This window comes from Oncorhynchus kisutch, linkage group LG14 (assembly GCF_002021735.2).
Source record: "Oncorhynchus kisutch isolate 150728-3 linkage group LG14, Okis_V2, whole genome shotgun sequence".
Classification (NCBI taxonomy): domain Eukaryota; kingdom Metazoa; phylum Chordata; class Actinopteri; order Salmoniformes; family Salmonidae; genus Oncorhynchus; species Oncorhynchus kisutch.
The window spans coordinates 25,965,076-25,986,580 of NC_034187.2; the positions used below are offsets into that span (position 1 = coordinate 25,965,076).

Sequence of the window (21,505 nt, forward strand, 5' to 3'; positions counted from 1 at the left end):
ACTGGCCTTTAGACTAGTTGAGTATCTGGAGCATCAGCATTTTGTGGGTTGCTGTTTAAAATCAGCTTCTTGATATGCCACACCTGTCCTGTGGATGGATTTATCTTGGCAAAGGATACATTTGTGCACACAATTTGAGAGAAGCTTCTTGTGCGTATGGAACATTTCTGGGATCTTTTATTTCAGCTCATGAAACATGGGACCAACACTTTACATGTTATATTTTTGTTCAGTATAATTTAAGGTTAATAGTAATACTGTAATAGTGGAGGTTTCAGTCAGTTTTAAATGGATGACATTTTAGTGGAGTAATCTGATTAGGATGTATTGATGAGATGTTTGATTTTGGACAGGTATGCACAAGGCTCCCCGTCAGAGTATGTGTCAAATCTGCAGCAGCGGATTCTTCCAGATCCGCTGGGGCCAGGAGACCTGTAACCTCTGCCCTGAAAACCACTACTGCCCAGTCAGTACCACATCCCTTACTCCCAGTAAACACCTCCAATACTGAAAGTATCATTAAGGGATTTCCTGACCAACTTGAATGACCAAGGCTCACTTCATCTTTTCCACAGAGTCCAGATGTGAACCCCATCCTGTGCCCCGGTGATGCCTTCTGTCCTGAAGGCAGCACTGCTCCAGGTTACTGCATGGAGACCTTCTTTCGCAAGGCAGGGGAGGAGTGTGAGCTGGCCCCCGTCACCATTGCTCTACTTGTCATCGGAGGAGGAGGTATGTCTGAAGAAACATGTTGAAAATATTGGTGTAGTGGAAGGAAAGTGGTTTGAACTTTAGGCTACCACTTAGATGTTGAAAACCCTTGTCAAGTGAGCAAAATAATTGGCTTCCCATATGAACTTTTTTTTTTGTGACCCCTGGAGAAAAGTTGTTCACTGACATGAACCTTGTTTATTTCTTCTAATTGCACAAATTGTATGCATTTTCTGGGCACTACTAAGTACAAATATCCAAATATATGATTGAATTATCTTGTTTAGAGGTCATTTGATCAGGATGAAACATCTTGTAGCAAAAACAAAGTGAAATAGAAATCATGCTGAAGTAATAGAGTAGTAGTAGTAAGTGAACGTTGTAGTCTTGTTGCATACAGTCTTTTGACATGTTTTCTTTATTTTCTCTGGTCCAGTGGCCTTACTCTTCGTCATCCTGCTGGTGTTGCGTCGAAGGCGAGACACAGACGGAGAGCTTTCCCTCGTACGACAACCTCTGTTACGCAAAGAGCGGCCGCAAGGTCGATACTACGGGATCCCATGTGATGCCGAGCCAGTATACGCTGGTTGGTGAGCATGTCCCCAGCCCCATCAGATGCCTCCAATTATTGGGGTCAAATGTCTGGCTTTCAGAGCAGAATCAGCTGAATTCTATGTGCCTCAGCTTTGGACTAATGGACCATAAGAGAAAGCAAACTCACACCAAATCCTAGCCATGGTTTACTATGTCCATTTGAGTACTTTTGATAACTCACCAGCTCTTTCATGCGGTACGTCTTTTAGATGTATTCTTTTATTTATTTAACTAGGCAAGTCAGTTACGAACAAATTCTTATTTTCAATGACGGCCTAGGAACAGTAGGTTAACTGCCTTGTTCAGGGGCAGAACGACAGATTTTTACCTTGTCAGCTCGGGGATTCAATCTTACTAGTCCAACGCTCTAACCACTAGGCTACCTGCTGCCGTCATTCTTGACAAGCAGAAGTGTTTTTCTTCTGTATTTTGTGCTTTAGTGAACCCTATTACATTTGTTAAAAAGAAAAACACTGTTCTTTAAAAGAAAAGTATATTTGTATGATTTAAAGAAAAAACACTGACTCCAGTCCAGGGTATATACTGGAATAAAGCACAACTTTGCACTACTTAAGTGAAATTCTGTTGTATAATTACTAGCCTATAAAATAAGATGCAGGCTGAAGGTATTTCCATGATGCAAGTTTATTAACAAAATGTCTGTAAAACACCAAAAGGATGTTTCATGAGGTGTGCGAGCAAGAAAACTAACTTTTTACAGGATCGCGTACTGATTGTCCTAATGTGGTACACCGTAGTAGTTCATTGCGTAACAAAAATAGATGGGGGGCCACCATGGCAAGGAACGTCTCTGGTATGTAATGCTTTGCCACATTATTCAGATAATAGCTACCTGTGATCAATTCAATGTTTTCTGTAAACTCTATTGCTCTGTTTTACAATCATAATAGCTAATCTCTTGCCTAACAAGGCAACTTTCATGGCTATGATTACCACATTCTAAGGTTATCAAATGCCAGCTCATACATACTCTAGTCAGATTAATCGGTAGTTATACACTGAGTATACAATACAGAATGTTGAGTAAAATTAATTTAAACGTACTCTACTGGTTGTCTGTGGTTTGTCCGGCTGCTTGAAATTTGAGACAAAATATTCTCAGTATTGTTTACCCGACTTAGAGAGCTGGTAGGTATGGTTCGGTTAGGCACCAAGGTAAAAATTTGCTTTAAATTTGATATTTGGATTTTAAACCCCCCTCAACAAAAAAAAAAGTGTGGATTGTATCTGTTTTTACCCAACTCAGTATATGGCGGCAATACACCTTTTTGGATGTAGTCTGCCAATACAATCTTAAAAGGGGTTTTCTGCTTGTTTAAAGCTGTGTACAGTTCGTTAAGCGCCAGTTCGCCCCCCCCCTCAATTTGCCCCACCCTCCTGTCCGCCAGGTGAATGGAGAATCCATCGAGTTGGATAGCTATGGGGGGGTGGGTATCTTGTCTGAGAGCCATGTTTCTGAAAAGCAAAGAATATTGCAGTTCCGAGAGTCCAGTCGGTAGCAAATCCGCGATCGGAGGGGATCTATTTTATTATCAAGTGACTGTTTTTTTCCCTTTGCCTTACTCTCACCAGGATCCCCCTTCTCTTGTCTCTAACGTCGGCGTTTACTTTTGGGTAGCCCGAATTTCAGGTTGGAATTAGAGAGTCCAGGGCAGATGAGTCGAAGTAGAAGGCAGAATTGGGGTAAGTAACTGCCGATCTGTTGTTCAAAAGTTCTTGTCGGTTGTAAGAAATAAAAGGGGATACATTTCATGAAAATAGAGTAAAAATAAACAACAAAATAATCAAAGTTGGGTCGGAGCTTGCAAAACGGCAACCATCCAGGACGGCACCATTTCAGGCTCACAATAAAAGTAAAAAATAAATGCATTTACAGATGGCATACAAGTTTGTTATTAAGCCACATGGAAATTCACATTTTCGAGAAGGCATTTCTGCCCCAAAATGTATTTTGCTCAAATAATTGTTTACATTCAAATGCCTCTCCTGTGAAGTACTGACGCCCGACATGCCTAGTTTCCTGAAACGAGTCACATATACCTATTGGCTTTCAAAAGTACAAACCGCACTAGCCCGGCTGATGGCGACATTGAGTCGTTTCATTTTACCGTCCAAACGCAATACATTCTTATCCCTTGTGGACCAGTAGGTACCTAAAACATTCTCCATTCAGGCTGCATAGGCTTCAATATCATACTTAACATTTTTAAATGGCGAGAAGGCGGGGAAAAACTGGGGAAAATATCCGCGCTTTCCTTATGAAACACCATTTTCCACCATCATGCTAGTGGCTAAATGCTAATCCTGGATGTTGCATATCATGTTCAGACAATCAGGTTGAAACGATCAGACCAGGGGTTATGTTTCTTTTACAACAGCGCAATATGGGAAACCAAGACTGTTCTCAGGGCAGACCTGGTTGTAGTTGTTTGAGTTGCGTCAAGGGACAAATTTAGCATTAGTTAACCCTTTTCCTAAATTTAACATAATTCTCCTAATCTGCCGAAGTACACATATTTTCCAAATGTTTTTGTTGCCTTTTAGCCATGAAATAAAGCTAAGGAGGAAATCGAAACCTATGCGGCCTGAAATGATTTTTTTTTTTTTTTTAGGTACAAATGGGTCCATGAAGGATACGAATGTTTTGCCAGCTGCATACAATGCGTTTGGATAGTAAAATGAAACAACTCAATATCGCCTCGCCATCTGCTGGCCTTTGGGCTAAAACTGCCTTGACAACCAGTACGAGTAAGTTTAAATGTATTTTTATTCAACATTCTGGTTTGTAAGGAACATTTACATGATTTTGCACACATATGTTTCAGGGTGTAGGCCTATATACCAATGAATTGTGTATTACAGCCTGATTAATCAGACTAGCCATACTCATGCTAGCTTGCTAGCTATTTCTATGGTCAATGTGTTGCTAACGTGTAGTGTAATGCTAATGAATATACAAGTTAGTGCCAAAATAATGGACGAATTTGAATAAATGAGGGATACAAAGTATATTGAAAGCAGGTGCTTTCACAAAGGTGTGGTTTCCTGAGTTTATTAAGCAATTATCATCGCATCACGATGGGGCTGTAGTGGAGCAGGTTGAGCACTTCAAGTTCCTTGGCGTCCACATCACCAACAAACTAACATGGTCCAAGCACACCAATACAGTCGTGAAGAGGGCACGACAAAACCTTTTCCCCCTCAGAAGACTGAAAAGATTTGACATGGGTCCTCAGATCCTCAAAAGGTTTTACAGCTGCACCATTGATAGCATGTTGGTTGCATCACTGCCTGGTATGGCAACTGCTCGGCCTTCAAAAAGAGGGTGGTGCTTGGAATCATTGTTATTCCTCTGTCAACCAAGGTTACCTGCAAGGAAACACGTGCAGTCATCATTGCTTTGCACAAAAAGGGCTTCACAGGCAAGGATATTGCTGCCAGTAAGATTGCACCTAAATCAACCATTTATCAGATCATCAAGAACTTCAACTTCACAGTACTATGTGATTGCAGCCCCCACCGTTACAGGATGACCTGTTGGGGTGTCTGGGTGGCATTAGCAGACAGACAAGCCCATGCAGGGGTAGTAAGCACAGAACTCTGCACAGTTTGATGATGGATTATGGTGGAGAAACGACATATCTTCTGCCCCCTGGCAAACAGTCAATGACCTCTGCAAGCCTATGAATACAAGAGACGGAAATTCCTAAAATTAGGCAAGCCATTTAGCTACTTTTTCACAACTGATAACAGTAGCATATACAGCTAACTGCCAAACCTAAGGAAACACCAACCAAGTATCTAAGTAGGGTATTGGGCCACCACCAAGTGTCTGAAAGTGTCTGAAACGCTACTGAAGGGATGCGTCTCCATTCTTCCAAAATAAATTCCATCAATTGGAGCTCTGTAGATGGTGGTGGAAAACGCAGTCTCAGGCGCCACTCCAGAATCTCACATAAGTGTTCAATTGGGTTGCGATCTGGTAACTGAGACAGCCATGGCATATGGTTTATATAATTTTCATTCTCATCAAACCATTCAGTGACCACTCTTGGCCTGTAGCTGGGGGCATTATCATCCTATGGGGGCATAGCCATGGTAGCCAAAATCAAATCAATGTTATGTCACATGCGCCGACTACAACAGGTGTAGACCTTACAGTGAAACGATTACTTACCAGCCCTTGATCCAACAATGCAGTTAAGAAAATACCTTTTAAAAAACTATTTTAAATAATTCAAGAGCAGCAGTAAAATAACAATAGCGAGGCTATATACAGGAGGTACCGGTGTCGAGGTAATATGTACAGTCGTGGCCAAAAGTTTTGAGAATGACACATTAATTTTCACAAAGTCTGCTGCCTCAGTGTCTTTAGATATTTGTCAGATGTTATTATGGAATACTGAAGTATAATTATAAGCATTTCATAAGTGTCAAAGGCTTTAATTGATAATTACATGAAGTTGATGCAAAGAGTCAATATTTGCAGTGTTGACCCTTCTTTTTCAAGACCTCTGCAGTCCACCCTGGCATACTGTCAATTAACTTCTGGGCCACATCCTGACTGATGGCAGCCCGTTCTTGCATAATCAATGCTTGGAGTTTGTCAGAACTTGTGGGTTTTTGTTTGTCCACCTGTCTCTTGAGGATTGACCACGTTCTCAATGGGATTAAGGTCTGGGGAGTTTCCTGGCCATGGACCCAAAATATCTATGTTTTGTTCCCCCGAGCCACTTAGTTATCACTTTTGCCAAGGTGCTCCATCATGCTGGAAAAGGCATTGTTTGTCACCAAACTGTTCCTGGATGGTTGGGAGAAGTTGCTCTCGGAGGATGTGTTGGAACCATTCTTTATTCATGGCTGTGTTCTTAGGAAAAATTGTGAGTGAGCCCACTCCCTCGGCTGAGAAGCAACCCCACACATGAATGGTCTCAGGATGCTTTACTGTTGGCATGACACAGGACTGATGGTAGCGCTCACCTTGTCTGCTCCGGACAAGCTTTCCAATCCCTGTACCTTTTGCAGAATATCAGTCTGTCCCTGATGTTTTTCCTGGAGAGAAGTGGCTTATTTGCTGCCCTTCTTGACACCAGGCCATCCTCCAAAAGTCTTCACCTCACTGTGCGTGCAGATGTACTCACACCTGCCTGCTGCCATTCCTGACCAAGCTCTGTACTGGTGGTGCCCCGATCCCGCAGCTGAATCAACTTTAGGAGACGGTCCTGGTGTTTGCTGGACTTTCTTGGGCGCCTTGAAGCCTTCTTTACAACAATGAATACTTTTGCAAGGCACTGTACAGTTGTTGGTTAGCTAGCGAATTTTAGCCATAGACGTGACATGAGTCAAAACACCTAAAAAATACACTTTATCAATAACATGATACAACAATCTGAACCAGACACTTATTATTCACCACATGGCAGCTTCTTGTCATTGTTGCTAGTTCTCTGACTGTCCAGAATCATAACACCACACAGCCTTCTGTCTTCAGAATCATAACACCACACAGCCTCCCTTCCACCACACCCACATAGAGGGATTTAGGTTGTGATGGTATAGCTGGAAATGTTGTCTTGTCGTTGAATCAATTGTCTAAATAAAATGCTTCTTAAAATGTATTACCTATTAAAATATAATACAAAAAAATACATAAGCCACAGCAGCACATTGTCTCATTTATTGGCTGTTATCAGTTCACCAACAGAAATACTGATGATACAGAGCAGTGGAGGCTGCTGAGGGGACGCCGGCTCATAATAATGGCTGGAACAGATCGAATGGAATAGGTGTTTGTGTTTGACGTATGACACATTCCACCTATTCCGCTCCAGCCTTTACCACGAGCCTGTCTTCCCCAATTAAGGTGCCACCAACCTACTGTGATATAGAGAAAGCAATTTTCATATACAGTCATTTTAGACCATCATTCCTGACTTTTACATCTTTCTTTTCTGATATTCACAATAAGGTTTGAGCATTGTGAGTGATTATGGCCTACCAGAAGTTACTTTTTGCGCCAAGGCCAACAGAGAGAAGAGAGGAATGTGGGCTTTTTAATCCATAGAGATAAGACATGCTCCTCAAACAATTTATTTGACTCCAAGTTGTAGAGATGTGTATTTGTCCACGAGAAGAACTTTCCTGACACATAGCGTTTCAAAATAATAAGGAAAAGAACATTCAGACACTTCAGAATCAATGTTATCAGCAAGGCATTCGATGAAGCAAATAACTATACACTAATCCAAACAATGCAAAGTAGTAAATCATTCTATTTACTAAATAACAAACATCATGCAATGATGACTTTCCTTTTCCACCCGAAATGATTCACTTTGTATATTATTTGTATGTTATTATTTGAAAAGGAGATACATTCCAACTGAAACTACATGAACATCGCAAAAAGGATTTAAAATTCTACCACAGGTCACATCTCTGTCCATAAATAACTTATATCCTAAAAAAAAAATGGCCCAATTAGAAGGAACCTCTTACTGATATTCCATGTGCAAACAAGTTTATACCAAAATGTTTCTACCAGAAAGTGTTTGAATTTGATGTGTAAACTGAACACGTACCTGAGGAGAAGCTTCCATTTCTAATTTAAGCTACTGTATTGAAAACAGTGAACAAAAATGTATGCTGCCCAAACACCAAGCATAATATTTAGTGAAGCATTATGTAATAGCCAAGTTAATTCACATACCTACAGTGCAGAAATGTTCATTTTAGACATAGACGGTATGTCACTCACTACCTTTGGCAAAAACACTTCACCAATATTCATGTATTTACAGAAGGTTAGGAACCTGCCTATAGGAATTGCTATGCCCTCACAGAAATAGGCAACAGGCACATTGGCTGGGAAAAGACAGGTCAACAATTGTGGCTACATTAAGAAAAGTAGGCTTTTAAGTAAGAACCATGAGTTGACAATTGCTCAGTGAAAGCAGAGTATTGCACAGTGTTTTTAGACTCTGAGAAGGGCCACCTATATAGCCCTTGCCACTGGCTATCTTTTGTTATACAATAGCTATACACGTCAAAGTATGTTTTGTGTGCTAAACCTGAAAATACAAACATTTATGGCGATGCCATAAGACATGAGTAATACAAACATTTACAAAACAATTGAATGACACCTCAATGCCAGATAATTTATAACGAGCTTGAAAAGTCGAATGTCAATATTTCTGCTCCTTAGAGCAATTTATTTATTTGAATAGTAACTAATCCCATGTAATAATAATTTTGGTAATGATCTATAACATGGTGATCAGTGTTTCATGGTACTAGAACAGCTGTTGCACTAACTCTAAACATAGTGCATAGGGCCCATAGTCAATGACATTAGTAATTGTTATGGCCACATGGAATTGCTCATGATTTGTCAGAGTACCGATATGACTGTTTCTGTAGTACCAGACCTAATGTTTTGTTTTTATGGTTTAAGGCTTTATAAGCTAACGTAACGAGTGAAACTTAGAGCAATTTACTCATACTTTGACACTTAGTTCCATTGCCAGTAGATTAATAATAATAATCAGCAATCCTACAATTGCTATTCTCTCTCATAAATAAATAACACATTTGAGGAGATATACTGGACAATTATTTTAAATATTCTATGTCCTGTTAAATTGTCAGTACAGATTGTATTTGCCAGCTCAAAAGATCTCCCTACAAACCCAAATCTTTCATTACAGAGTATTTCACCCTGCTACTCTCCTGGTGACTGATTCCATCTCATACAGTGACCAAGTAGCCACAAAATGATTCAGTGACTATACATTCTGTTTTATGACACATCACCTGACAAATGACCAGAGACACATACATGCATTTGTCTCTAAACGTAATATTTTTAAAAAACTATCACACACACACACACAGTACATACATACGAAAAGTATTCAATGACCGACAAATCAATCCAAAATGTCTGTACACTATGGAATCCACTCGTGTGTGTGTGTGTGCTACCTCGATGGCACACACCCTCTGTCTCCTTTACACTACAGTATATGCCAGAGGTCCTACAGTCGCTAGTGAAAGTCTACACACCCCTTGCACATTTATCACATTTTGCTGCCTTAAAATGTCATCTAAAAGGGATTAAATGTGATTGTTTTCCTATCTACACAACATATTCCACATTTTCCAAGTGAAGGAACAATTATAGAAACGTTTCTAAATGACTAAGAAGTATAGAATGAGGATGTACTTTGTGTAAGCAACTTTGGCAGCAATTACACCTCAATTTTTTTTTTTACAAGATTTGACAAACTATGCACAACTCTTAGGGCAACCTATATCCATTGTTTTTGTAAAAATTGCTCAAGCTCAGTAAATTAGTTTGGGAATCATTGATGGATAGCAATATTGTCTCTGAATATTTAAGCCGATTTAAGTCAGGATGGAGATTGGACTATTCATGATACTCAACACCTCTTGGAAAGCCATTCTTGTGTGTCTTTGTTATTAAAATGTGTGTAATTGTCCCATGGAAAAATACAACTCTAGTCAAGAGTTAGGTTTTCAGAAGACTGAGGCAGGTTTTCCTCTAACTTTTTACCTGGGCTTTGCTCCTTTCATATTTCTTTTGATCCTGACAAACTCCAGTCCCTGCCGATGACGAGCATACCCATAACATAATGCTTCCACCACAATACCACAAATGTTTATGGCAAAGACACACCAGAATGATGTTCCAAGAGACTGTTCCTGAGTGGTCTAGTCTCAGTCCTGACATACATTTTCTTGAAAATCAGAGATGTTTGAATGTTTCTGTCCATCAATGATTCCTAACCAAATTCACTGAGCAATTCTGATAAACAATGGACATATGTTGCCCTAAGAGTTGTGCAAAGTTGGTAAAAAAAAAAATCCAAATCATTCAGCTGTAATAGCTGCCTGTGGTGCTTCCACCAAGTATTAACTCAGGTTTTTATTAGGAAACATCTCTATATTCAAAGACCTGTTAAATTTAGTTTTTAAGCCAGCCTTGGAGAAGGCTAAGCAGGACCTCTATCGCTGGTCGACACTCCCCATATCACTCAACTCAGTCATCATGCCACGATTCCTGTATCTTTATAGCAAAATCGTTTTTTAAAGAACTGGATAGACATATCTACTTTAATTTTTGGAAAGACAGAAAGGAGAGGGGGGTCTCGCCCTACCCAATTTCCTCCATTACTACTGGGCTCCCAATAGTCACAAGATAACCTTTTGGGTCTCTGTATTTTTAGATGGGGAAGGAATGGTGTGGTCCTTTATGGAAAAGCACTCATGTCAAACATCATCCCCGGTCTCCTTAGTCTGTGCCACCCTACCATTGAGCAAATAATACCACTCAAACAACACTATTATGAAAAGTTACATCTGGATACACTCTTAGAAAAAAAGGTGCTATCTAGAACTTAAAAGGGTTCTTCAGTTAACCCTTTACAAAGAGGGTTCTACATGGAACCCAAAATAGTTCTCCATGGAACCAAAAATGGTTCTACCTGGAACCAAAAAGGGTTATCCTATGGGGACAGCCGAATAACCATTTTGGAACACTTTTTTCTAAGTATATGGTCTCAGTTTAGGATCCACTTTGGATATAGACAAGCTATCTCATCCATGCCTTTTATTTCCAACCCACTCTTTACGACCTACTTCATAGACACAGCATTCCAGCTATGGTTTCAGAAAGGATTGAAGACTGTAACAGACCTTTTCCATGGCCGTGTATTTACCCCCTTTGAACATCTAGTTAGAGAGCACAGTATACCCCAGACACATTTCCTCAGGTACCTGCAGATTCGCAACTTTACAAAAAAGCTTCTCCCATCCCTCCCACCCACCAGCTGGCTTGATTATGTTTGAACCTGGATCCCTAAGTAAAGGGACACATTTCTATGCTGTATGACATTATTCATAATATTGCATGCCCCACTCTTGACCATGTAAAGCATTCATGGGAGGAAGAGTTTGGAAGCGAGATCTCCGATATCACCTGCATTCTGCAATCCTGGGTTACTACAGTTTGAAGTATTTAATCGCCTACACTTTTGCAGATTACCAGATTGCATCCAGATATAGACCCAACCTGCTCTATATGTCATCAGCCACCCGCCACTCTATCACATGTACTGGTCATGCCCGACACTAGTTCCATTTTGGTCCTCTATCTTTGAGACTTTCTCATATATATATGCAATAAGGAAATTGCCCCAGATCCCTGTGTCGCTATTTTCGGGGTAGCCCCCGAAGAGCTTATTTTCTGTAACACCCAAGCAGAGGCCATAGCCTTCTCGTTCCTTCTAGCCCGCCCACTTATTATTTTTAAGTGGAAGTCAGATACCCCGCCATCGCATGCTCACTAGGTTAGGGATGTTATGGCCCATCCTAAACTGGGTAGGGGAAGTTATGGCCCATCCTAAACTGGGTAGGGGAAGTTATGGCCCATCCTAAACTGGGTAGGGGAAGTTATGGCCCATCCTAAACTGGGTAGGGGAAGTTATGGCCCATCCTAAACGTGGTAGGGGAAGTTATGGCCCATCCTAAACTGGGTAGGGGAAGTTATGGCCCATCCTAAACGTGGTAGGGGAAGTTATGGCCCATCCTAAACTGGGTAGGGGATGTTATGTACTTACTTATATAGTATTTTCTCTTATTTGTTATTGTCCAACAGCTAGGATAGTACCAATGTAACTTGTTGCTGTATTTATGTTTTGTTACTGTAGATTATCTCATTTGAAAAACAATTGCAATAATAATAACTTTCTTTCACTTTGAAAATGTTTAGTAAGTTTTGTAGAGCCCCAGAATTTTTTTATAAAATGTTAAGGCAGCAAAATGTGAATACTGTGCAAGGGGTGTATAGACTTTCACAAGTCACTTTGGTTTCCTTATTCTAAAACAAGGCTGCTTTATACATTTAGCTTTAGGCCACATTTCCTTATTTACCCTCTTCCCCTCGCAGCTAAAGCAGTCTTGGGAGCATTCACAGAATATCACATGGCCTCTCTGTTTGAAGACAGCTGGGCACTCCTGAATCTTGTGAGAGGCCTTAAGACTCTAGGAGGAGGCTAGAAAGAGAGAGAGAGAGAAATAAGAGAAATGGGGCACTGACTGACCATAACTGTTCTGAAAGCAGTAAATGCCACATTTCTTCTGGTTTGTGGTCTGACAATGTTTGTCTAGCCTGTCCAATATGGGCACAAAAACACACTAAGTATATCTCTACATTCAGTTCGGGGACAAGATAAACACTCATTACATTATGAAAATATGATTTGACATTAAAAGAAAGCAATCCTGGAATGTTGATTTCAGATGCCTGTTCCAGCTTGTTTTCTAGTTTGGGAAATCAATAAATGCAATCAAATCAATACTTCCATAACCATTGCAATTCACAGCAAAGTCATATCAGCAGTGAAACATTACTGCAAAAGAAGACCAATTTACACACATTTGTCAATCCACTAAAACTAAAAATACACATTAAAAACAACATTTTTTGCATTTTTTTTTTGCAATGATACCGTTCCACGCAACAAGGACCCAGTTAGAAGTAGCCAAGTAAGAATTAGTGACCCGGTGTGTTAGTCACCACAGACCAGTAGCAGTTAGAACCACACACCAGTAGGCCAGTCAGTTTAAAAGAGTACCTCAGGTACCTTCCTCTTAATCAACCTGAGCTGTGGGGAGCTTGTGGATGTTTTCCCCCCTATCCTCATGTCCTCAGTCTGCTCTGTTGCTGGGGGAGCAGGGGATGGAGGTGGAGAGGGTAGAGAGGACTGGATGGTCAGAGGGGGTGTGGGTTCAGTCATGGGTTCGGGGGGCGTAATAGGATGGGACAGTGGTTCCTTGGTGTCACACTGATCGAAGCTCAACACCTCATATTCAGTCATGTCAAAGTCCTGCCCTGCACCATGAGAAGGGACCATGGTAAAACAAATTACAGACACACATCAGAATGTATGCTGAAGGCAGCAGTGGACTGTACTATAATTATTGAAGTGATGTAACTCATTTCATTACAGTGAGGTTGTTATGAGTTCAGTTTACTAAGGGGCAGAGTAGGGTTGTTGTTCTCTACGCAGACCACGGGAGCAGACATCCTCTGACCATGTGTGCAGGCAGGGGGATACCCCCTCTCACAGGACAAACAAGCATACCTATGCCATTAGGATGAGGACTCCTCTTCAGGACCCTTAATTTAGTCTCTGCAGAATTATGTTCAGTACACTGGATTTCTATCCTATCATTCAATTTTGCCATGCAAGCAGAAAGCAAAAATAGCCTTTCATTATCCTGCTCTTTCAGCATAAAGGATGCTTGAGGACTCAGGTAATATCATGTTCTGAAATCAAATAATCACATTGTTATTATTGTAAAATAAGTGTGTGGTAAGTTGACAAAATAAATTAAAATGTGTTAATCGTCCACACAGTACAGCCACTTACAGTTATCCACAATATTATTGCTTCAAAAAAATGTATGTTAACAGAGTCATGGTGCAAAAGCACTCCCTTTCACCTTTGTGACACTCAATAACCTCTTGGAAAATAGACTAATTAATCCAAAGAAAGTGAATCTCAAAGAAACTTTGGACTGTACAACACATACTGTATAATGAGACATGAAACACTGAATGAGTCTGGCCACCAGAGAGCAGGCTGTGGTCATTCAGTGATAAAAGCTCAAAGTTAAGCATTCCTAGATGGGTCAAGAGCCTACCTGGCAGCCCTGTGGAAACTGACCTGCAGTCAGAGAGCGTCACAAACTGGAAGGAAGATGTGGGGTTAGGGAAACTCAGGAAAGGCAGTTTACAGAACTATTATCTGCAGGCTTAAACAGGAAGGAGGCCATATGATAGTTTAAGTTTTAATGTGATGTGCACAAGTACAGTGAAATGCCTTTCTAGCAAGCTCTAAACCCAACAATGCAGTAAGCAATAACAATTGTATGTGAGTGGGTGTGTGTATAGAGTCAGTATAAATGTGCATATTATGTGTGTGTGAACAAATTATGAAGTGAGTGTGTGTTGGAGTGTCAGAGTGTGTAGGGCCTGTGGGTGTGCATCGAGACATTTTGAAATAAAATAGGTCAACTCAGATAGTCCGTGTAGCCATTTGTTAGCTATTTAGTCTTATAGCTTGGGGATAGAAGCTGTTCAGGAGCCTGTTGGTGTCAGACTTAATGCACCGGTACCTGCTTGCTGTGCGGAAGCAGAGAGAACAGTCTATGGCTTGGGTGGTTGGAGTCTAACAATTTTCCGGGTCTTCCTTTCACGCGGCCTGATACAGAGGTCCTGGATGGCAGGGAGCTCGGCCCCAGTGATATACTAGGCTGTCCACACCACCCTCTGTAGAGCCATGCGATCGAGGGCGGTGCTATTGCCATACCAAGCAGTGATCCAGCCATTCAAAAATGCTCTCTTTTTTAAGATTAGAGGGCCCATGCCAAACCTTTTCAACCTCCTGAGGGGGAAGAGGTGCTGTATGTATGTGGACCATTTTACAGTGCCTGTTTTCACCAGTGCTGTGGTCAACCATTATTTGCCAAATATACCATATTTGCTCTATTAGCCATTATAGTGCACAAAAATTGCTAATCCAATGTGCCTTTTTCAGTGTTAACATATTGCTACTTAGCTATTACTTGGTAGTTATCTAAGAGGTCATACAAATGTCTTATAGAAAAAGTTATGACACTCCCTTCCCTGCCCTTGTTGTGGCCAATCGATCTGTCTGTATCTTGGTTAGTTATTTAAGTGTATGTGGCAGTATAATCTCACCCTTGGTGTAGCCGATCTCTGACTTGCTGCGCATCATCGTCCTGGCCCTTTGTTGTCCAGCTGCAGACTGGGTGTGGACAGATCCAGGGTCCATCTCAGTTGGGTCGGACTGGTAGGCGGACAAGTCCTGCATGCTGAAACTTCGCAGTCTATCTGACAGTACTCCTTGGCTCTGGTGTGGGAGACAAAATACATGAACACTAGGAATGATCTATATGAATAGAGAAAAACATCACTTCACCGCACCAAGAACAAATCAGAAATTCAAAGAGTCAGCATTACCTTTGTCGCAGCCAGTACTGCAGCTGTGGCTGCCACATTCAAACCTTTCCTCCCAAAAGTCACCAGAGTGTCATAGCTTTTGTCCTTTGCTTGGCAGAGATAGTCATCAATGTCCTGGACAGACAGAAATACACACACATGTTACAGTAACTGTCTTTTTCTTGGCAGGTCATGTGAAAAACACATTCATTAGGTTTGATGTACTGCATGTACAATAAGGTAGGGGTGGTATACAGAAGATAGCCCTATTTGGTAAAAGGCCAAGTCCATATTATGGCAAGAACACCTCAAATAAGCAAAGAGAAACGACAGTCCATCATTACTTTAAGACACGAAGGACAGTCAATCCGGAAAATCTCAAGAACTTTGAAAGTTTCTTCAAGTGCAGTTGAAAAAACCATCAAGCACTATGATGAAACTGGCTCTCATGAGGACCGCCATAGGAAAGAAAAAACTAGAGTTACCTCTGCTGCAGAGGATAAGTTCATTAGAGTTAACTGCACCTCAGATTACATCCCAAATAAATGCTTCACAGAGTTCAAGTAACAGACGCATCTCAACACCAACTGTTCAGATACTGCGTGAATCAGGCCTTCATGGTCGAATAGCTGCAAAGAAACCACTACTAAAGGACACCAATAAGAAGAAGAGACTTTCTTGGGCCAAGAAACATGAGCAATCGACGTTAGACCGGTGGAAATCTGTCCTTTGGCCTGATGAGTCCAAATTTGAGATTTTTGGTTCCAACTGCCGTGTCTTTGTGAGACCAAAGTAGGTGAACGGTTGATCTCTGCATGTGTGGTTCCCACCGGGAAGCATGGAGGAGGAGGTGTGATGGTGCTTTGCTGGTGACACTGTCAGTGATTTATTTAGAATTCAAGGCACACTTAACCAGCATGGCTACCACAGCATTCTGCAGCGATACGCCATCCCATCTGGTTTGGGCTTAGTGGGACTATAATTTGTTTTTCAACAGGACAATGGCCAAACACACCTCCAGGCTGTGTAAGGGCTATTTGACCAAGAAGAAGAGTGATGGAGTTTAACACTTTTTTGGTTACTACATGATTCCATATGTTATTTCATAGATTGTATGTCTTCACACTTATTCTACAATGTCGAAAAATAAAGAAGAACCCTGGAATGAGTAGGTGTGTCCAAACTTTTGACTGGTACTTTAATAAAATGGTTTAGCCGAGCATATAAACCATGTTTAACATAGAAGACAGCTTATAGAACATTTCAAGTGGACAATGAAAACTGGACTAATTTACAGACCTCACCTTTTCTTTTGAAGAAAGTGTTGGGTGAACAAACTTCCTGTATAGAACGCTGGACCCCTTTGTGTAGGGAGACAGTAACCATACCACAAAGGCCATCTTCAGCTCATAATAGAAAGGAACCCTACAGTAAAGGGAAGAATAATACAGCGATCGTTTAGAGCATTCATCAAATCTACACTCTCAATTACAATAGCATCATCAGTCTTATGACTATCTGTCACACCCTGATGTGTTTCACCTGTCTTTGTCCTTGTCTCCACCCCTCACCAGAGTTCTCCCATCTTCCCCCATTATCCGCTGTGTATTTATACCTGCGTTTTCTGTTTGTATGTTGCCAGTTCGTCAAGTCCCACCAGCATGTTCCCTTGTTTTCTATGCTCTAGTTTTTGTTTTTCCTCGTCTACCCAGTTCTGACCTTTCTGCCTGCCCTGATCCTGCCTCCCATCCTGTACCTGCCCGACTCTGATTTGGATTATGGCTCTTTGCCTGCCTTGACTTACCTTTTGCCTGCCCCTTGTACTATAATAAACTCTGAGACTCATACTATCCACCTCCTGTGTCTGTATCTGGGTCTTAGCCTGAGCCATGATACTATCCTGCTGTAGGCCGATGCTATGTGACGGTGTACTATTTCAGAACAATATTTAGGACTTCATAACATAACTATATATTAAAACAAGTGAAATAATACTATACATAAACAAAACATATTTTATAATACATAATTTACTTACCAACAGATAAATATATCTGTGATGGTTTCCATGGTGGTGAATAGGGCAAATATTATCCAGTACATCATCCATTTTACCTTTAAAAGTAGAATAACTCTGTTAGTCTCGCACATAATAGTTAAGAAATATTAATCTAAATTCTAATAAATCCTGTTTTAAAACTGCAATATGTCATTTTGGGGGGACCCCGAAAAATGTACAGAAATGTGAGTTGTAGATCTGTCACTCATTGAAAGCAAGTTTTTATCGCGTTTTTAAATTTAGTTTTTTTATCTTTTACTTTCGGTTTTGCACACCTGCTTCAAACACCTGAAAACACATTTTTTTTGTTATGGAAAATATATTTCACTGCGATTTAGATAATACAATGATTCTCTACACTATACTTGCTTGTTTTGTCACAAACTGAAATTAGGCGAACTATTAGTATTTTAGCAACCAGGAAATGGTGGGGCGATTTCTGCATAGTACATCTTTAAGTAATTCAGTCCAATAGTTGTCTGGTTCTGTGAAACTGGCCCATAATGTGTAATCTATACAGACTGACTCAATATGGCACGTTACTGTTTAATTTTCACTTTTTTCAGACTGCTGCTCATACTCACATATTCCTTAACATCCTTTGACTTGACAGCTTTGTATGAGTAGTATGCAGGATATAATGTGCCAAATATAAGCCTGGAAAACATCAAACATGTCATAAGCCTGCAATAAATGTTGTCCAGCACAGCCACATTTATGGGGATAAAAGCAAATAAAGCACAGTAAAGTGGAAACAGTCCAAAGTACAGCAACTGACAGCAGTTCACAACTGAATTATTCATCACTAAAAAACAAACATCTCTGTTTTTAAATTAACTGACACCCCAGTTCTGGGTATTGGGTTTATTAATACTTTTTCTTTAAAACTGTGTTAGATTTTATGTAGTGTAATTCGTGTTTGTATAAAAAACAATAATTAACCAACTGGGAGTAACTATTTGCGCTTTTCCTTTGCGCCATGACCCATTGACATCAATGAGGCCTCCGCGAAACTCCGATTTTCCCGGGCTCAAGTAATTCCAATTCCGCCCATATTGTTGAATGTTACTGTTATGGAGATACTAATATTTTCAACAACAATCAAAAACAAATAACTAAACTGACATCAGAGCTCATCTAATATCTGAAAGATTAAACAGGGACACAAGGACTCTTGGCCTACCCATGTGCGACTGTATAACTCTCAAACAGGACCCCTTGAAGCAACAGTTCAGCAACAGCTGGGGGTGTGACCTGCTAAAATGACTGACCTGTGACCTACACAGGGTTATCCTGTAGAAAACAATTCCAAATACATAAGGTCAATCAAAACAAAAATCTATTCCGTGTTTCTGCTCAAGACCTCAGAACAGCAAATAAAATGTGGTTGGATAGGCAATAGAGCTTTGAATGCCAAGACAGCCAGAAGAAACTTGCGGCCCCTCGCGTCTTTAAACAGCAATGTAATATGATATTATAATCTAAATTTAATTTACGTGCTATTTTGATATTTGTTTTAGGCCTACTCCAAGCCCATATGTTGTGGACACGTTTAATAATTTCTCCATATTACAACAAATAGGAATGGAAAGTGGAGCCTAGAATTTTGCTTCCATAGTCGAATATGCTTAAATATTCGGATGACTATAATTATCAGAATATGTTGCAATAAAGTCTATGATTAAATGCAACACTTGCATTGTAACCTGAAAAGGTTGACCCATCCCTTTGTTTTCCAAATAAAGAATATCAAGTATCATAAAATAGCTCCGCTCACCCCACCGCACTGTGGTTTGGGCATTTTATTCTGTCAACTTTGCATTTAAGCCTACTGTATGACATAACAATGGCTAAATAATTTTTGTTGTATTATTTACATATCTCTGAATGAGCAAACATATATCAATAAAAATATACATATTTCATTTGGCCAATCGTCATTCTTTGTCTGGACTGGAAATAAAACGCATGTGAACACATAAGAGCACATCATCGACCCATTGAATGTGATATATGACAATGAACCCATTCTTTCAGTAAGGAATAACATTTCAGTCATAAACAGAACACAATATTCTGTCTGTCTCGTCTCAAACCCCCGAGACACCGTCTCTGCTTAGAAATAAGAGGTGTCCTAAATAGGTTATAAAGCGGCCACTGCTGACATGCACCTTGTGTCACTGGAAAAAAAAAACAGATTTATCGTAATAAGGCATTATCTCGAGGTGGGCTATTTTAGAAATGAGAGAGAATGTGATAAAAATAACTTACACCACAAGTCTAGAGATTATCCAAGAGACCATTGTGCTGAGGCGGCGACAGAACGTGCTGTCAACAGGGAGGAGTTTCCTCTTGAGCGTTGGCAGTTGCCATTTGACAGCAGCGTCAGCGAGCGCCAACCAAGGCGTCAAACGATGTGCTGCACCCAGACATGAACGTGATTCAGAGAGAACAGCTGTGACTACTGAAATGAACATGTCATTGGCCTACCTACCTAATATTGTTAATATGTATACTGAACAAAAATATCAACGCAACATGTAAAGTGATGGTTTTATGAGCTGAAATGAAACATCCCAGAACTGTTCCATATGCACACAAAAAGCTTATTTCTCTAAAATGTTGTGCCACCAATTAGTTTACATCCCTGTTAGTGAGCATTTCTCCTTTGCCAAGATAATCCATCCACCTGACAGGTGTGACATATCAAGAAGCTGATTAAACGGCATGATCATTACACAGGTGCACCTTGTGCTGGGAAAATAAAAGGCCACTAAAATGCACACACAACACAATGCCACAGATGTCTCAAGTTTTGAAGGAGCCTGCAATTGGCATGCTCACTGCAGGAATGTCCACCAGAGCTGTTGCCAGAGAATTTAATGTTAATTTCTTGAACATAAGCTGCCTACAACATCATTTCAGAGAATTTGGCAGTATATCCAAACAGCCTCAAAACCGCAGACCATGTGTAACTACGCACAGCCCAGGACCTCCACATCAGTCTTTTTCACCTGCGGGATCATTTTAGACCAGTCACCTGGACAGCTGCTTAAACTGTTGGTTTGCACAACCGAAAAACTGTCAAAAACCGACCCAGGGAAGCTCATCTGCGTGCCCATTGTCCTCACCAGGGTCTCGACTTGACTGCAGTTTGGCGTCGTAACCGACTTCAGTGGGAAAATACTCACCTTCAATGGCCACTGACACGCTGGAGAAGTGTGCTCTTCATGGGTGAATCCCGGTTTCAACTGTACCGGAGAGATGGCAGACAGCGTGTATGGTGTAGTGTGGGCAAGCGGTTTGCTGATGTCAACCTTGTGAACAGAGTGCCCCATGGTGGTGTTGGAGTTATGGTATTGGCAGGCATAAGCTACGGACAACGAACACAATTGAATTCTGTCGATGGCAATTTAAATGCACAGAGATACCGTGACGAGATCCTGAGGCCCATTGTCGTGCCATTCATCCGCTGCCATCACCTGTTTCAGCATGATAATGCAAGGATCTATACACAATTCCTGGAAGCTGAAAATGTCCCAGTTCTTCAATGGCCTGCATACTCACCAGACATGCCACCCAATGAGCATGTTTGGATGCTCTGGATCATTCTGTACGGCAGCGTGTTCCAGTTCCCGCCAATATACAGCAACTTCACACAGCCATTGAAGAGGAGTGGGACAACATTTCACAGCCTGATCAACTCTATGCGAAGGAGATGTCGTGCTGCATGAGGCAAATCGTGGTACCTTGTTTTTTAAGGTATCTGTGACCAACAGATGCATATGTGTATTCCTAGTCATGTTAAATCCATAGATTAGGGCCTAATGAATTTTTCAATTTACTTATATGAACTGTAACTCTGTAAAATATTTGAAGAAGTTACATGATGCATTTATATTTTTGTTCAGTGTATAATTAATGTTTTAAATGATGATTAAGTATGAAGATTGTTAGGTTGTAATAATTAAATCACCAATATCGGTTAGTAAGCCTATTGCAGAGAAACTCAAACTAAAATCAAACTGTTGAGCAGGCCAGGTAGTCTGGATTTAACATGTTGTAAG

The 21,505-nt window shown here is 40.6% G+C and overlaps 2 protein-coding genes across 7 annotated transcripts in view; one reads left to right on the forward strand and one right to left on the reverse strand.

Moving 5' to 3' along the window:
* si:dkey-21a6.5 (sushi, von Willebrand factor type A, EGF and pentraxin domain-containing protein 1) overlaps window positions 1–6,974 on the forward strand; it is a 23,511-nt gene extending 16,537 nt beyond the window's left edge. For 2 of the 4 annotated variants that reach the window (XM_031788127.1, XM_020501224.2), the window contains 3 exons: window positions 354–466; window positions 576–732; window positions 1,148–4,335. In XM_031788127.1, coding sequence (XP_031643987.1) covers window positions 354–466; window positions 576–732; window positions 1,148–1,305 — 428 coding nt within the window. In that variant the 3' untranslated portion in view covers window positions 1,306–4,335. Of the gene's footprint in view, window positions 1–353; window positions 467–575; window positions 733–1,147 lie in introns of all 4 variants that reach the window. The other 2 variants (XR_004202724.1, XR_004202725.1) reach the window with 2 other exon arrangements.
* On the reverse strand, window positions 4,662–19,826 carry LOC109904096 (receptor expression-enhancing protein 1). Of its 3 annotated transcripts, XM_020501222.2 has the most exons (9): window positions 19,710–19,826; window positions 18,023–18,095; window positions 17,418–17,494; window positions 16,684–16,804; window positions 15,401–15,514; window positions 15,119–15,290; window positions 12,987–13,243; window positions 12,283–12,404; window positions 4,662–4,695 (listed from the first exon to the last, which is right to left on the reverse strand). In XM_020501222.2, exons 1-8 carry the CDS (start codon window positions 19,739–19,741, stop codon window positions 12,330–12,332), a joined length of 921 nt encoding a protein of 306 aa, XP_020356811.1. In that variant the 5' UTR covers window positions 19,742–19,826; the 3' UTR covers window positions 4,662–4,695; window positions 12,283–12,329. The 3 variants fall into 3 exon arrangements, with proteins under 3 accessions (XP_020356811.1, XP_020356812.1, XP_020356810.1); XM_020501223.2 differs by lacking the exon at window positions 4,662–4,695 and having other exon boundaries at window positions 6,988–12,404; window positions 12,996–13,243; XM_020501221.2 differs by lacking the exon at window positions 4,662–4,695 and having other exon boundaries at window positions 6,988–12,404.
* Between the last annotated feature and the right edge of the window lie 1,679 nt (window positions 19,827–21,505).

What these genes read in the sequence shown, in the direction of transcription:
- LOC109904096 (XM_020501222.2), bottom strand. Translation starts at nt 19,741, where the DNA reads ATGGTCTCTTGGATAATCTCTAGACTTGTGGT. An exon ending in CACTTTCTTCAAAAGAAAAG is followed by an intron (nt 15,515 to 16,683) that starts GTGAGGTCTGTA and finishes CTGTCTGTCCAG; the next exon opens with GACATTGATGACTATCTCTG. An exon ending in TTAAGAGGAAGGTACCTGAG is followed by an intron (nt 12,405 to 12,986) that starts GTACTCTTTTAA and finishes CTCTCTTTCTAG; the next exon opens with CCTCCTCCTAGAGTCTTAAG.